The sequence below is a fragment of the Elgaria multicarinata genome, chromosome 2 (genome assembly GCF_023053635.1).
Source record: "Elgaria multicarinata webbii isolate HBS135686 ecotype San Diego chromosome 2, rElgMul1.1.pri, whole genome shotgun sequence".
Classification (NCBI taxonomy): Eukaryota; Metazoa; Chordata; class Lepidosauria; order Squamata; family Anguidae; genus Elgaria; species Elgaria multicarinata.
In genome coordinates, this window is record NC_086172.1 from 146,164,186 (window position 1) to 146,182,268 (window position 18,083).

Below are 18,083 nucleotides of genomic sequence, written 5' to 3' on the forward strand. Positions count from 1 at the left end.
AATCGAAAGCCCATTCATTTATACACACCCATGCATACATGCCTGCAAGCCAGAAAGTTAAGTAACATTCTTCCTTTTTTATATATAAAAATGAGAAATGCAACCAAGGAAAGTTTCCCTATATACATTTTTAAAAAACTGATTCTGATCTTCTGAATAAGTGGGAAAGAACGTGTGTGTGTGTAAATAAAAGATAGAAACGCTGGGAAATCTCCAGAGAATCTGAAACATTTTGCAGAGTTAGGGCAACTGCGAACATTCTAATTTAAAATGACATTCACCAGGAGAGAATTTCTTATGGTGCTTGAAAACTCGAGAGGGGGGTGGCCTTTGGATCTGTTCTACTCTAATTAGGTTTTCCCTTGTTCCTTCTAATGTGCTATTGACCCCATTCTTGCTTTATGAACCATTAGGGCTGTGCTGCTGAGCTACAATGCGTTCTCTCCAAAAACTCTTGGCACTGCAAGAATACAGGGAATAAACCGCCTGGTGATTCTGCTCTATTAGCAACTCTAACTCCACCCTCCCAGTTGCTCATTAGCAAAGAGGATTAGAGACAAAATTTCAGCCAGTAACACATCTCTCTCCGTTTGCTTTATAGACTGCTTTTACTAGCAAGTCTAAAACACACATGTTGAGGCTCTTGCAGTATTGTAACCCTGGAGAATGCACAAGAAATTTTAAAAGTAGTTCTAAGCACTGAATTCAGGAGGGAATTTGAGAAAGGAGGGAAAGTAGTGCTCATCTTCTTCTCACTCCCCTCCCCCATCAAAGTTCGCAGGCTTTTAACTAGAGTTAAAATAATAAGACTGTTTATGTACAACCCTCCCAGTAAAATCAAGTTTAGTTGTACATCTTTTTAAACTTATTAATATGGCTTATTACAAAGAACATTACAAAGTAACTGTACATGAGTAAAGAAGTTAAATATTGTTTAGTTTGTTTATTACATTTATATCCTGCCTTTCCTCCAAGGCAGCTCACACGGTCCTCCTCCTCTACATTTGATCCTCTCAACAACCCTGTGAGATGGGCTGAGAATCAGTGACTGGACCAAAGCCACCCAGTAAACTTCATGGCAGAGTAGGGACTACAATGCAGGTCTCTTAGTCCAACACTCTAACCACTACGCTACACTGACCTGATTCACATGATATGGCCAGATCATTGTGGGCTATTTAGCCAACATTTTCAATATGTATGTCGTGCGAATCCAGCCATTAGGGTTATTCGAGGGTTAAACATCCCTCAATTAGTAGTTGGGTTATGTGACGGTTGTTTATCCCTTGAATAATCCATGATGGCTGGGCTCACACGACATGGTGCAACCCCCAATTGCCCCAATCAGAGGTTGCATATTCATGATGACCACATGTACCCAGCCCACACCACAACTTACGATAACCTCGTCATGCCAAATGGCCCATTGGCTCTATTGTTGACTCTTACAGAGAGCTTTATCATACTATTTGCAGAATTCTTATAAAAACAAATGCTGCATATTATGCTGAAAAATAATATTGTATTGTAACATAACATCCTGTTGGAAATTAGGGTTGTGATTTTGAACTTGCTTAGTCCAAAAAATCTATATGGTTATTCCAAAATAAGTGGATTCAAGACTGCAACATGGATTTGATATGCAATTTACCATACCACATATGCATAGTACCTCTACATACACTATACATTTTCTAATGTTTGTGTTTATAAGTGGATAATATCAGCTTGTCTTATTCCTTCTTCCCAAAAGTTGATTTGTAAAGTGCATACAAATTCTTTTCCTCACAAAATGAATTATGTTGAAGAAAACTATCCAGGACAATTCTTTCGGGGGATAAAGGCTCAGACTATATGCCCTGTGACGTAGAAGTAGTATTTTTATGTAATAACAAAAGACATTAACACTTCTTTTGGAGAGTTCTCATATTTTAAGTTTCCAAAACTGCTTGCCAACAGCATTTGAAATTGCATCAAAAGATGGACTGAGACGTATGGATTTCTCATTGTTCCAAGCAGAATTGCTTTTTACATATAATTCCACTTTGACTGGCAGAGAGGAAAAGGAGAGGAAAAAGCTAATGGTTTCTCAAATATTCATATATTAACTGTATTTACATGCCAACCAATAACATTTTCTAGGTGGCTTACCAATAAAAACATTAAGGTACATCTCTAAACCATAAAATAATAAAAAGGCAACATAAAAACTTCAGCAAAAGAGAACAAAATTATTTCATCTGCAATTCTCAAAAAGCACAATGAGGTTTGGGTGGGAAGATTACAATAAAAATGAGAGGTCCACTAACTGAATAACCTGAAATTATTAGTTTCTGACTGAAAATTGTGTTTTGTTGAGGAGAAGAACCCAAAATGTGGTGAGCAAGAGGTTTACTACATCAGAAAAACATGCTTGGGCATAACCACATTGCCTGATCAGATGCATCTGTGCAAAACATTAGCATGCAACCACACAAACTTGGTTTCCACACATATGGTAATCCAAGGAAACACAAAAACCAAGGAAATCTCTTCTGAAAATGAAGTGTATGCATTCCATAATGTTAAATCTCCACGAGTACACAAAGAGCTCATTTTAGTGGCTTGTTGACAGAGCTCAGATTCAACTAAGATATTATAAAGCTAAATGAATATATTTAATTGACACAATGACACATGTAATTTATACAGCATTTATAGGGTGAATTTACAGCGGAGAGGTAGTGCAAAGTTTAATGTCATTTTTGTTGTATTATTGCCTATAACTGCCTCCGAATTTCTGCTTATCATTGTGGATTATGCCTACAACAACAAGCTACTCACCCTCTGCAGACCATTGGTTCATCTAGCCCTGTATTACTTTCTTTGATTGTCAGTTATGTCTTTCCCAGCTCTGCCATCTTTTATTTGAAGATGCTAGAGATTGAATCTGGAAAGTGGAGGGACTAATAGCACAATGGCAGAGAGCATATGTTTTGCATGCAGAAGGTCCCAGGTTCAATCTTTGCCATTTCCAGGTAAATAGTTGAACAGTAAGTGGTGTCTAAGATCTATTTGCCTGAGCAATACTGGGCTAGACAAACAAATAGTCTGAATTTCCTATTCTCCCCCACTGAGCAATGGGCCCTCCCTGGCTAATGGTACAATTATATTACATCAACTTTCATTATGCATAGCCAGATGTTCACATGTTCCCTTCTTTAATTCTGCCATTGCCTTTTTCTAGTGCATATGCAGCCACATCTAGAGGGATCAGAACCCAGAGGCTGTTATTCCTTATGGCAATTATATACTGTTATCAGCAACCAATGAGGTACACCTTCAACCTTGTATATATTCATGAGAGTAAATAATCATGTATCTATCAGTTCATTCAAGCTCACTAAGAAAGGCTTTTAAACCAAGACAAATGTGTGAACATGAAGTCAACCTATCAGCTACAGCATTAGGGCATGGCTGGCTCCTAACTTTCTACTCCCCCCACCAAATAAATAAATAAATAAGCTCAGCAGAATGTTGGATGCCATCTCTCCTTGGCACCTGCCAGGAATTCTGCTCCTCAGCTGGTGCTTGTTATAAACAGAACCACAGCCAAGTGTTCACCACATCAGAAGGAATAACCAACAGATGAACCTGGCAGCACCAATTCAAGATTCTGGGAAATGCTACTGAGTGCCAATTCCATGGATTCTGTGATGAGTGAAGTTTCTCTCTTCAGCATCCCAGTTGCTTAAGGGAACAGCTGAAGTCTGCCATGGGGCAGCAAGAGAGCAAATGGGCACTCACTGTTTCTTAGATATCAGAACTAGGCTGAATGCCACTCTGGAATGAATGGTGAAGAGTTGCAACATATGGAACACCTTGGGAGGGATATGCCTGCTAAACACCATTTCTAGAAGCATCACAGGTAGGGTGAAAAAGTAATTTTCACACAGACCTACACTGAAGGCCACCAATGTAGCACTTTGTTTAATGTCTTACCACAAGCCTGGCCAGTTAAGGCAAGAAGTGGTTAGAGACTCAGTATTAAAAACTACTGGTCCAGTCTCCCATGAGAACAGTGCATTTCAGTTTAGATACTTTGAGAGGCGACCTAAGGTTTTACTATGTCTCTTTGAAATATTCACCTAAACCACTGAAACCATATTCAATTCCACCACTATTTAACAGTATAAACAGCTGTGGCAAGGACCACCTTTGTGTGTGTGTATTCAGTGCAAAGCAAAATAAGGCTTTAAACCCTGAATGAGTCCCTCAACACTAATAAGCAATTAAAAATGAAAAATAGCCCACACAAGTGGCATCAACAGTACTTTCCTGTTAAAAAGCTGGGCCCTGAAAACCAGTTTTTACCCAATCTCCCTTCAGGCCGATCATTATATTTTGCTACCTGAGTCAGGAAACCCAAACAGTACCCTCCTCACAATAAAATAAAAATGGTAATAAATAACTCACAATTTGCTAATACGCAAAATTTGTTGGTAAGCAAAGTTGCCTCTGGTCCCTGCTTTCTCCAAGAGCTCAGTGCTGCTTGATACCAGCTCAATGAGTAGCAGAACATAGGCACAGTAAGAAAGGTCAGCATTGTCCAGCACCCATAAAGGCCCACACCCTGGACCCTCCAATACCTGGAGCCTTCCCACCCCTGCTGTTATTGGTGCTTCTTATTACTACTGCTGCCTGCTCACTTGTCCTCTCTGGATGAGTAAGCCGTGTGAGAAGCAAGGAGAAAGAGTAGTGGGGGGGCGGAGCTTGGCAGCCTGAGCGATGGCGGGTTTCTTTTGAGGCTCTGAACGGCGCTTGCCGGAAAAGGCAATTATCTCTCTTCTAATGGGCATAAATCTTTGAGCAACCGACAGAAAATGATTATAAAACCAACAGGAGCTGGGAAAGTGGAGAAATTTGAAGAAGGGAGGTGAGATGAACTATGATTAATGCAATGTCTGTCTAAACGGCAACTCTATCAAAAGCGAAAGTAAAGTAAACGCTGACTCTGACGCAGTTTAAAAAGAAGGAATTTACGCTTGCTGGACATTGATTTGTGTTATAACCTTTCATCTTTATCTCACATGGGAACGATTGAAATGCTGGCTTTCTAAGGTGAAAGTGGTTGATTGGATTTATTGGCGTGGCGAGAAGGGGGGGTGAAGGGGCGAAAAAAGCTGCATTTGGCATTCGGTGAGGGAGATGTGGGATGCTGAGAGACTGTGAATGATTAAATCTGATCCCCTCTAGTGAATGCTGTTGTGAACTGGATATTTCCCCCCTCCTCATGAAGAAGGAGCTGTGAGTGCTACATAATAGAGAAGCCAGCATAAGTTGCTAAGGAAGAGAGTTGGACTCTAAGATTTATGCCCTACCCAGAAGGGACCCATGCCCAACGTTAAAAAAAAGATCAAAAGTTGGGAAAAGCTTAATATACAAAAAAAGAAACCTTCAAATCATAATTTGGCTTACCTCTCCTTCCTGGAAAGTACAGCCCCTGGAGTTGAACAGGAAGAGGAAGATATAGACCCAGTCTCTTTGGATACAATACCAAATAAAGAAAAAAACATGGCTGAAGGGGGAAAAGAAAGTGGTAGTAACCCTCCCTCTTTAATGGAAATCAAGGCTATTATAGCAGAAAATAACATTATTATTTTTTAAAAAATGGATCAGCATATGAGTGAATTCAGAAAACAAATGCGTACTATTGCGGATAAAGCGATGGAAAATTCGGATAAGATCAAAGAGATAGAGGCTAAAGCGGATCTGGACCAGAAGAAACAAGAGGCTTTCGAAAAATCAATTAATATACAATTTAAAGAATGGGAATTGCGTTTGATTGCCTTGGAAGATCAATCTCGTAGATCTTCGCTTCGAATAAAGCAGCTGAAGGAGACGCAAGGAGAAGATCTTAGAGAAATTATCGTGAACTGGTTCAAGGAGCTGATGCCTGACATACCAATAGATGGATCGGATCTGGACCGAGTCCACCGTGTGGGGGGGCAAAACTACAAAGGGACTAGAGACATATTGGTGAAATTTGGTAACTATTACAAAAAAGAGCAAATTATGAAAGAATTGAGATCTAAGGTTCAGATACAGTGTAAAGGCAAACCAGTGCAAATTTACAATGATCTTTCTCAACACACATTAAATTGGAGACGTAGTCTTAAACCAATAACGGAAACATTAATGAAGAATAAAATTCCTTATGCATGGGGTTACCCGGTTTTTTTAAGATTTACATATGGGAGGAGGGAACACAGAGTAACCTCATTGGATCAAGGTAAAGATTTGCTGAAGAGGCTGGGTCTGGATGGGGAAGCAGATGGGGCTGGAGTGGGTGGGGGAGGGAATGAGGCTGGGACATCTGGAGAGTAAGAGAATTGTTAATTATGTTTGGAGATAATTGCAAATAGAAATGCTAATATAGAAACCTGCCGGCCAGGCACAGCACTGCCTCCCCCCTCCCCCTTTAAAGTAGATGGCTGGAGTACTAGACTCACGGGGATATGGGGGGGGATTAGAGTGGGGGGGTGGGGAGGGGGGAAGGTAGGGGAGGAGGGACTGGGGTAGGAGGGTGGGGGTTTTATGTATGGAGTTTGTGTTTTTATGTAAGCATGTTTGAATTGCTGAGCACAAGGGATCGGAAGAGATTTCAAAAGGGTGATTATGGATAAAAAGATAAAGGTATCAACACTCAATGTTAAAGGTTTAGGGGCAGTCGTGAAAAGGAAGAGAATAGAACAAATGCTTAATAAAGAGGGATCAGATATTATAATGATCCAAGAGACACACCAAGGCTCCGAGAATTCGAATATGATAAAATTAAAGTGGTTAGCCTATTATGAAAAGTCATTAGGGACATAAAAAAAAAATGGAGTGGCCACTTTGATTTCAAAGAAAAGTGGGTTTACATTAGAAGAGGTAAAAAAGGATGATAAGGGTAGATATCTTATGTTAAAAGGTAAAATTGAGGGAAAGGTCTATACTTTGATTAATGTTTATGCCCCAAATGAGAGGCATAGAGAGTTTTTTATAAAGTTGTTTAAAGAAATAGAAGAATTTAAGGAGGGGTATGCTATATTAGCTGGGGATTTTAATATGGTTATGGATAATAAATGGGACAGGTCAAATCCCACTAATGCTGAAAAGAGGAACAATATGACTATATTGAATAAATTAGTAAAAGAAAATGATTATTTAGATTCGTGGTGTTTACTTAACGGGAATAGGCCTGGATTTTCATACTTTTCCCCAGTTCATCATACATACTCCAGGATAGATTATATATTTGTTTCAAAAGACTTTGCAACGAGGATTTGTAAAATGGAAATGGGGGTAATAAAAGTAACTGATCATGCCTTGTTAAGTTTAGAATTTACAGTTAAGAAAGATTATAAAGAGGCATATAGATGGAAGTTGAACACAAAGATATTGAAATACAATAAAATAGTAGATAAAATTCGGAAGGAACTGTCGGAGTCATGGGAAATTAATGAAAAAGGAGGAACAGCTGGGTCAGTCATTTGGGACACCATGAAGGCTGTAGCAAGAGGAATCTGTATTAGAGAAACATGTAGTTTAAAAAGACAACAACGTGCAGAACAGGAAAAGTTAGAGATAGAAATTAAAAACTTGGAGGAAAGATATTGGCGAAGTAAAGATAAATATAAATTAGTGGAAATACAAGCTAAGAAGAAACAATTAGAAAACTTAAATATAGAAGAGATTCAAAAGAATTTAATGTATATGAAAAGGGAATATTTTGAAAATAGTGATAAGAACTCGAGGTTGCTTGCCAAGCTCACACAAAAAGAAAAAGGGAGGAATGGGATAGAAACGTTGAAAGATAGCCGAGGGAATTATTGTCATGCAATGAAAACTAAAATAAAAAATTTTCAGGAATTTTATCAGGAATTGTACAAGGGTAAAGAAATTCAACAAGAAAAGGTGGAGGAGTATATTGGAAGGTTTATAAAGAAGGAAATAAAATCAGAATATAAGGAGTTAATGGAGTCAGTAATAACTCAAAGAGAAGTTGAAGAGGTTATTGATAAGTTAAAAGTGGGTAAATCACCAGGAGCAGATGGTTTGGGTCCAGAATATTATAAGGTCTTCAAAGATTGTTTAGTTCCAAAATTAATGGAACTTTATAATAGGATATTATCAGGAGAGAAGATACCTGAATCATGGGAACATTCAGTGATAATTCTGATCCCAAAACCAGATAAAGACTTGACTAATCCCGATTCTTATAGACCTATTTCTTTAATAAATCAGGATGCTAAAATTTTTACATCTATTATGGCCAAACGACTAAATAAATTTTTGGCAGAATATATAGGAGCAGATCAATGTGGGTTTGTGGTAGGAAGGCATATGCATAATTTAGTGGGTAGAGTTTTAAATGTAATAAATGTAATAAAAAAAGCAAATATTAAGGCAGGTATTATGGCATTAGATATTTTTAAAGCTTTTGATTGTGTGAGCTGGCAGGCACTAAAGAGTATTATAGATAAATTGGGATTTGGAAATAAATTTAAAAATGTAATAGAACAGCTATATTCCCAAAATACGGCGGTAGTGGTGGTAAATGACGGACTTACTGAAAAGATACGACTAGCCAGAGGAACAAGACAAGGATGTCCGCTCTCGCCGGTCCTTTTTGTAATGGTTATGGAAGTTTTGGCGAAGGCACTAAGGGAGGATAAAGAGTTAGAAGGAATTGGAGAGGTAAGGGAAATAAAGCTAAACATGTTTGCGGATGATACTTTATTGACCATTAAGAATCCATTAAGAAAATTAGAAAGAATTAAATATCAGTTGAGGGAATTTGAGGAAATTACAGGGTTAAAAATAAATTGGTCTAAATCAGAGATGATGTTGTTTAACTATACTAAGAAGGAAGAAAAGGATTGGGAATTTAAGGGAATGGAATTGAAAGTTAAGAACAAGATTAAATATTTGGGAATTAAAATTACAAAAAATCTAGAGAATTTAGAAAGGGAAAATTTAACGAGGTTAAAGAAGGAGGTACTAGAGAAATTGGAGAAATATAAAAGATTAAATTTATCTTGGTTTGGGAGAATAGCTTTGATAAAAATGAAGATATTAGCTAAAATTAATTTTGTATTTAGGATGTTACCTATAAAAATATCAGAAACCGAGATAAAAAGTTGGCAAAATATTATTAATAAATATTGTAATGGAGAAAAGAGAGCAAGAGTGAATAAAAATAATTGGTACCTAAGCCAAAAAAAGGGGGGAATGGGTCTCCCAAACATAAAATTATACTACGTAGCAAATAGATTAAGACATGTTGTAGAAGCAATTATGGGAGTAGGAGATTTATATTGGATGGAAGAAAAAATCATAAGTAAGGTAGAGATGAATTTGGAGAATGTTTTTTTTAAAGATGGAGGAAGAAAGTGGGTTGGAAGTATAGATAATCCACTCCTGAGGACTCAATGGGAAATTTGGAGTAAATTTAAAGGGAAGCTGCTTCCGAGCAACTCTCCCTTAGCACCGATAATAATGTTAAAGAATTTCCCAGAGGATCTAAAGGGCAGATTATGTAAAATATTAAAAGAGAAAAATAAAATAAAATTAAAGGATTGGGTAAGAGATATTAAAACAAGAGAGGATATGGAAAATTTGTTAAAGGAGAAGAAGCTATCTTGGCTAGAATATGGTCAATTAGAACAATGGAATAAAAAGTGGATTAAAGATAATAGAATGTGCAGAAAGATGACGAGGTTTGAAGAATTAGTAGTAAGTAAGGAGAAAGGAAAAGGAGGTAGTATAGCTTCAAAAGGATTAATGAGTGAAATATATAAAATATTGCTAGAGAAGGAGTTTAGAGAGAATACAGAGAAAATGGTTTGGGAATCAGATTTGAAGGTACAAATAGGGCGACAGAGCTGGGAGGGACTATGGAAACAAAGAGTGTTGAGAAGTTTATCAGTAAGAATAAAGGAGAATTATTTTAAAATTTTATGGAGGTGGTACCTAACCCCGGTTAGATTGAATAAGATAAGTGATCAACACTCAGCAAATTGTTGGAGAGGATGTGGGGAAAAAGGAACGTATTTACATATGTGGTGGCAATGCAAATATGTACAAAGATTATGGAAGATGGTGTTTTCAGAAATTGAAGAAATAGTGGGAATGAAAATAGAACAAACACCAAAAATAGCATTGCTGTCACTATTTGAAGATATAAAGTGTGGAAAAGGAACTATAGAGCTGATATCGAGTTTGTTGGTTGCAGCACGATTGATGATAGCTAGGAACTGGAAGATCCAAGGGGAATATTCTATTGAGGAATGGTATAAAGTAGTATGGGACATAGCCATTAATGATAAACTGACATGCAATATTAAGTGGAGAAAAGGCGTAACTAAAATAAATGAGTTCGAAGGAATTTGGAAACAGTTCCTAGTGTTCGTGTTTACTAAGGGAAGTGGGAAACCACCAGCAGAAGAAATGATTAGATTTTGGACTCAAGAATGATCCCGAGGTGGGGGGTGCACTTTTATGTTAAGAATGAAGATGTTGTAGTGTGATAAGGCATATGTAACAGTTTTTGATATTTGTACTCAACAATTATTCAATATGTATGCAGCAGATATTTGATGTATTTTTTTTCTTATTGTGTTTGTTTCAGTTATATTTTGGAAATGTTTATCTATGTTTATATAGTGTTGAAAATGAATAAAAATTATTATAAAAAAAAGAAAAAAAGAGAAAGAGTAGTAACACACACCCCACACACACACGTTGTTCTCTTTCTCCTCTAGAAGTTCATGTCAATTCAGCCTAGAGGAAGAAGTAAGCAAACTGACAATAGCAACAGCAGCAGTGAGTAGGAAGAGGAGGTGGAGCCCACTAAGACCATATTGCTCAAGAGCTCTCTAAAACTTGGAACTGGCACTGACAGTAACCAAAGTCTCCCTCCTTCTGTTTCTTTGGGATTGCAAATGCAGTTTAGCCCAGTCCCAGAAAGGTGGTGCAGTGGTTGTAGTGTCAAACTAGAACTGGGAAGATCCAGGTTCAAATCCCTACACAGCTATGTAGAGCCTTTCTACACGAGGCTTTTATTGTGCGCTCATGATTCCTCACTCACAGTAGTTTGTGGGTCCTTTACATGAAAGCATTATACTCCAGAGCCTCTCCTGTGCATTACAACCATTATCGTGTTTTTGTTCTAATGAGGAACGTGTGGGGTTTTTTAATGGCATTGTAGAAACCTTGTGTATTTGTGCAATTCCACTATATCACAGAGACATCTGGTAGTTGTGTAATGGAACATAAAGAAAGGTAGAAAAGAAAAAACCCAGAAAAAAATGTGTAAGGAGTCAAGCTTAATCCTGCAAAGAATCTGGAAGCAGAAGCCTCAGTAAAGATACTTGGTAAAAGCCCCATGTAGAAAAACCCTGGATGACTTTGGGCCTGGGGCAGCCACTGTTTCTCACCTAAACCCATCTCACAGGGCTGTTGTGTGGATAGAATAAAGCAAGGGAGACAGACACACACACACACACACACACACACACACTATTTAAACCTAAACTCCTTGGAAAGGCAGGATAAAAATGTAATATAAAATAAAAGTTTATATCATATCTCCAAATTTACTTTAAAACAGGCAGCAGCCAGCTTCTTTTTAAACCTGTGTCAAACTGAAGTCTAGCTATAATATACTCTGTGTGTGTGTGTGTGTGTGTGTGTGTGTGTGTGTGTGTGTGTGTCTGTGTGTGGAGAGAGAGAGAGAGAGAGAGAGAGAGAGAGAGAGATATGAATACCAGCCTAAATTAGCACCAATGCTAATCAGAGTTTCACCAGGAGTGACTTTATGAATATGTATAGAATCTTTATCAGTAACACACACACAAAACACCCAGGATATGCATGTTAAGTCAGTGAAATCAGATGCTAAGAAAATCCACCCACAAAGTCCCTTTAGATGAAAAAGGACAATGCCAAGATGAATTGATTGTAGCTTTTAGGCATACATTAGGCAAGGAAAGCATCACACACTTTTCCTAAACAAGGAGAAAATGGTTAAAATAGAAGGAAGTGTCAAATGCTCATATCAAAGTGACAAGATAGTGGCTGTTTCATATTGGAATAAAACATTTGGGCAGGATGGGGGAGACACAAGAAATATTCTGTTGCTGGTGGAATTGCATTTACTTGGGACAGAGCCAACAAGTCTTATGTAGCGGGGAGCAGCTGGGCACTCAAATTCCTAAATTAAGGCTCTCTGATAATCGCTGTGTCTGACTGTCTGGACGGAGTATTCAATAACTGAATGTATGTGGCCTTCTCTCTGTCTAGCTGCCTAAGACGTCATGTCATATTAAGATATCAGAGTCCCTTTATGCTCTGTCCTGCCATCCCTGATCTGGGAGACAAATTCACCACAAATGGAGAAGTAAAGATATACAAATGAAATCTGATGTTAAACTCTGAAAACATTCTCATTCCAGATCAATAAAGGACACATAATCTGTCTGTAGCTTCATAGCTTCTTTTTTTTTAAGACTCAGTGGCTCACATTTCACCTGTCATTAAAGACTTTGGCTGCAATCAAACACACAAACTGTTTAAGTCCCACTGTCTTCAATCAGATTTGAGCAACCTAACTGTGGGCAGAATGGCAGCCTTTAATCATGGAAGGAAAAGAATTCCTTTCTAAGCAGCGAAGTTATAGAGAAGGGTTAATTCTACAAATTATGAGACCTTAAAAGCCATATTTTTAATCACACATAACTACTTAATACATCAGATTTATTCAAATTGCAAAATATGCTTCGCCCACAGACGTTTATTTTCCTTTGTCAGCTATTATATATAGTAATATGGAAATTCAGCCAAGAGTAGTGGTGCTTATGTAGCCAAAATGGCACTATCCATACACAAGAGGGAGTAATGGCAGACTCGGATGTATCCCAAGATCTGCAAAAGTACAAAAACAAAAACAAAAATTAGGGGGGGGAATCCTAAGGGAGGGAATCCTAAAATAGCCCAGTGAAGACAGCGCATGTTCAGTGGCTGACTAAATAAGATGGAAAAAATGGAAGACTGGGTAAGGTGTAATAGACTGGCGCAGTTGGAACCCTGAACAGAGAAGCACTCCAGACTGCAATATGGGTCCCTGCTGTGTTTATTCCATTCCGTTACTCACACAAAAATCAAATTCTGCAAAAAGGGTAAAGGAATAAAAAGCACATTTTGCATTTAGAATACGTTTAGTTTCTTTGTTGTCCAGACAGACATGATAGGACATGAGAGAAGAGGGTGGGTGGGGAATACTTAGGACTATCAAGAGGGATACCCCCCCCCCAAATACTATATAATATAATATAAAAGCATTTACATAAAAAAATATAAAACAATTTTAAACAATTGACAATAAGTATTCCAGGACCCATTAAAAAGCCTTATCATATGCTATCAAATGCTGTCAAATGCCTGGGAGTGCAGGGAAGTCTTACTTTGGCACTGAGAAGATGACAATGTTGGCACCAGATGGACCACATTGGAAAGAGTGTTTCATAATCAGGGTGCCGCCATAGGGAAGGCCTTCTTCCTTTTTGCCACCCTCCAAATCTCAACCAGCACTGAAAGCCCCCTGATGTTTCTTTCTAGTTATTGAGTACTTCCAGACAAGTCATTTATTGCATTATTGCTCTGCCTCATTCGTGAACTCTTTTGAGAAAGCAGAAGTTGTCATCTTCCATTTGTAGCCCTCCCACGTTTTGCTGCTGCTACTTGTGACTTTTTCTTACTTCAGAAAATCCATTAAGAAGAAAAATATGGAATAGCTGCACAATGCCTTCTAATTGGTAGGGCTACGAACTCTCCATCTAGAAGCACCCACTGAGTCTTAGCAGTCACTGAAAGCACATTTTGAAGCTTATCTCCACAGCCATGAGAGGTATAATACTGCTTTTTCTTTCAGAATAATAGGGAGAACAAAAACAAGATTCCCACATTTCTGCAATTGTCACCAGCTTCTGCACTGAACTATGAGAGTTATAAAATCCTCCATGAAAGCATGGACCATGCAGCCTAACAAAGTGACTGCAAGAGTTTTTCTATACATGGCTGTAAAGTCACTGTATGTACTTTGTTTTCACTGAAAAATTGAGATCCCAGCACTACACAGTGTTTCCTTTCCAGCATTTCTGCTACATAACCTCTAGGTGGCACTGTAGTGTAGCATAAATACTCAAATGAAAAAAGCGGTTTCTTTCATTTTTACAATTAAATACCGCATTTTACCTGCTTTAAAAAAGAAAACCTCACCAAACGTCCTTTTAGGCACAGATGCAAAACTGAAGGGCCACAACATTGTTTAAGCCTCCATAAACAACTGTGAGTAGGGAATGATAAGCACATGATAAATGCCCCATGTAGAAAAGCCCCAAGGCCCATAACTTTGATTCAGCACCTAGTGGAGTGCTGAAAAGTATTCATGCATATGAGAGCAATGCACATTATGCTGCCCTATTATATGACTGGCTGCTGTGTCTCTTCTATGTGATACAGGGAGAAGGAGTGAAAGGAGAGATGTACAGAAGTTCAAGATGATCCCTACAAGATTTTCTGAACCAGAAATGCCTATACAAGCAATAGAAAATGGACAGCGTTGCTTCTGTCCAGTTTCCATTGCCTGGAAAGGCACATTTGGTAGGGAGGAACTTCTTGGTCCAAGTTCCTTCCAAGTTTATGTGTAGCTTCACATCCTTTTCTTGTCTTCCACACATAGGCATGCACAGTACATTTTATTAGGATGTGCACTCAGTTATTATTATTTTTAAAAGGCGAACATTTATTGAGTAGTCAATCATAAAGGACATTATTTTTATTCATTAATTTATTAAACACTGATGCCCTGACTGTGGGAGGGCCTTTGAAGGTGAGGGGGTGGGGAATGAGGAAACACTCAAGTCCCAGCATTGGTGGGGCTTTGTGGTGACACTAGCCTGAAGAGGGGCTTAAGAGGCAATATTAGCATTCAGGGCCCATCCTCCTGGCCTCTTTGAAGCAGAACTCCCAGCAGAGAGGATCCCAGCAGAGTGATTCCTTTTCGCTCCTACTGCTAGGAGCGATGGTGCTCTCTCAGAGGCAGCGGTTCTTCAGTGTGGTGGTGGAACAGCCGAAGGGCAGCCAGAGGACCATTCCCACTGTGTCTGGATCTCTCTCTGGCCCCCTCAATTTGGCACTTGTTCCTTGAGACATTAGGGTATGCCTGGGCACACCCCTTGCACATGCCTATGTTTCCACATCTGCTCTGGAATGGAATCAAGGTCCTTAAGCCATCGAACACACTATACCTCTTGTCCTTCTGCTTCTTAGCATTAACATTTACAAAAGGAAGTAGTAGGTCTTGGGTATAACTGGACCTACTTACCCAGCTGGTAGCTTCTGAATGGTTGGCCGCTGTCCCCCTCTGAGTGGGCTTTCTCTTTCTGTATTGCCCGTTCTTTTTAGAAGGGAACTTGCTGGAGGCTGTAAGGCAGCCACAAGACCAGGAGGGTGATATTCTTGTTCTGGAACCACCTCTTCACATCGGGAACCTCTGAAGCCTGAACGGCAAATACAAAGCTGGGGACGACTGCAGGATCCTTTGTTCTGGCATGGAGGATCACATACAGCTGAGGAGATAAGGAAAAGAGTGAACAGAGACAATTATTTATCATAATTGTGATAAATTACGTATTTTCTGGAAGTACCTATTTATCCATCGCCATCAAAAATAAAATAAAAACAGGTATCACAACCATTTTTTCTCTTTCAGAGTAAGTTCAGCTGGCTCTTCCCTTCACAATATAAATGACAGGCATACATGCCAATAAATCCAGTGCTAGTTCAGTCATCAATCTTACCCTTTTCTCCCATATTTCAGGTTGACTGTCCAACTTTTTTTAAAAAATTGCTCCATGAACAAATTGTCACCATAGTCATCAACCAATCAGTGCTGTGCACAATTCACTGGTGCTGCAAACTCACAGATTTCATTTTTTTCCTAAACTCAACCTTGAAGAGGAAATGGTTCATTAGAACAAAGTATGATGAGTGCACTTCCAGAGTGGACCGACCACTCAAATATTTCATCTTCAGCCATTTTCAGTGGACAAACTGAAATAAATTCCTTTAGGCTAACCCCCAGTTTAAGAAGAGTCCCATCATTTCATAGAAACTTCAAAGTTGGAAAGGATCTCTAGTCCAACCCTCTGCGCAATGCAGACTCTGCAATGCTGGGTGTAGCTACAGCATCCCTGACCAACCTCTGCTCCACTAAACAGCTCTCACTGTTAGCAAGTTTCTCCTAATGTCTAGCCAAAATCTGCTTCTCTGCAATTTCCACCTGTTGGTTCCAGTCTTGTCCTCTGGTGCAACAGATAATCTATCTTCTGCATGACACCATTTAAGATATTTAAAGGCTGCTATCAGGTCTCACCTTAATCTTCTCTTCTTCAGGCTAAACATATTCAGATCTTTCAGGCTAAACATATTCAGCTCTTTCAACTGTTCCGCAGAGGACTTGGGTTTCCAGACCCCCACCGTTCTAGTCGCTCTGCTCTGGATGCCTTCCAACTTGTCAATGTCCTTCTTAAAATGGGGTGCTCAGAATTGGACATGGTACTCCAAATATGGCCTGACTAACACAGAATGCAGCAGAACTATAGCCCTATTCAGGTATTCATGAATGGGTTAAAATTAATGTATGAGGAGCTCTGCCCCTCTCCTTCATTGCATGGATGGCAGCAGACTGAAGAGGGAGCCTCCTGTAACTATGGCGGTTCTCCACACGAGCCCGAACACTGAAAAATCCATGTTCTGGACACTATGTTTCTGTTAATGAAGACTCAAGATTGCATTAGCTTTCCTAGCTGCCATATCACACGGCTAACTCATATTCAGCTTGTAATCCACTAAGACCCCCTAGGTCCTTATCACGTGCACTGCTGCTAAGCCAGGTCATCCCATCCTATACTTGTGTCTTTGATTTCTGTACCTAAATGCAAAACTTTACTTTATCTTTGTTGAACTTTGACTTATTTGCCACAGTAAGGAGATTTATGCTTATGTATTTTACAGAAAGTGCATTTACACTGGACCAGAATGTAGGTGTGTGGTCCATATAACCACAATATCTTATCATATGGATAAGTCAGCAGGTCTTTGAGGGATTTCAAATATAGGCAGAGATTCTGTCAGTATTGGACTTCAGCAGGGCCAGCTCTACCATTAGACAGGATGAGGCAGTTGCCTCATATGGCAGATGCTAGGAAGCAGCAGTGCAGTGTTCAAGGAGAGTACTGCAGCCTATGCTGCACCCCCTACGTTAGCCTACTGCCCAAGTTAGCCTGCTGCTCAGTGAAGAACGTTGTCCCATCATTAACATTGAAGACAGATTCATCTGCCAGTCTACTAAACTTTTGTACATGGAATGGGAGGGGGTGCCACCTCGTCCTTTGCCTCAGGCAGCAAAATGCCTTGGTCCGGCCTTGGACTTCAGCATTGCTTCCTCCAAATTTTACTAGAAGTACTCAAAACATATTCCCCACCCCACCCCCTATGCCACTGAATTTGATAACATGGCAGAATTTGTTCTAAAACAAGCTATATTTGGCCCTTTCAGGGCTCCACAGCAATGTGGTGGCAAACCTCTGGAGAGGGGGAGTTGCCACCACCACCAAATTCAGCAATGTAGTAGTGGCAGGAATGTGGCCCACTGGCGGGTCTGAGGGGTTGAAAATGGACCCAAGACCCTCTGAAGTTGCCCACTAAACCTTAGTGCATCCCTGCCAAACATAGCTACGCTACAAATCAAAGTGGTACCCCTCTATGGAGCTCATTGCACGAAAAATACATGAAATAAAATATCAAGGAAGAGATACAATTTTGAATTAGAACATAATTTTCTGTCTTTTAAAAGATGAATTCCAATAGCCATGCTGAATATATAATTAAATGTTTTGTTAGTTAACATAGACTTGCTTGGGGGGGGGGGCAGATTTTGAACTTGAGACTCCTGTGTTCCCTCCACGAGCTAATTTGGAAATCAACACACTCAAATT

General features: G+C 39.2%; 1 protein-coding gene across 1 annotated transcript in view; it reads right to left on the bottom strand.

The window, feature by feature from the left end:
• The window catches only part of LTBP2 (latent transforming growth factor beta binding protein 2), a 144,398-nt gene that overhangs the window by 97,807 nt on the left and 28,508 nt on the right, over positions 1-18,083 (bottom strand). Inside the window, exon 3 of the mRNA XM_063117865.1 lies at positions 15,410-15,653. Within this exon, the coding sequence (XP_062973935.1) occupies positions 15,410-15,653 (244 nt within the window). The remainder of the gene's footprint in view (positions 1-15,409; positions 15,654-18,083) is intronic.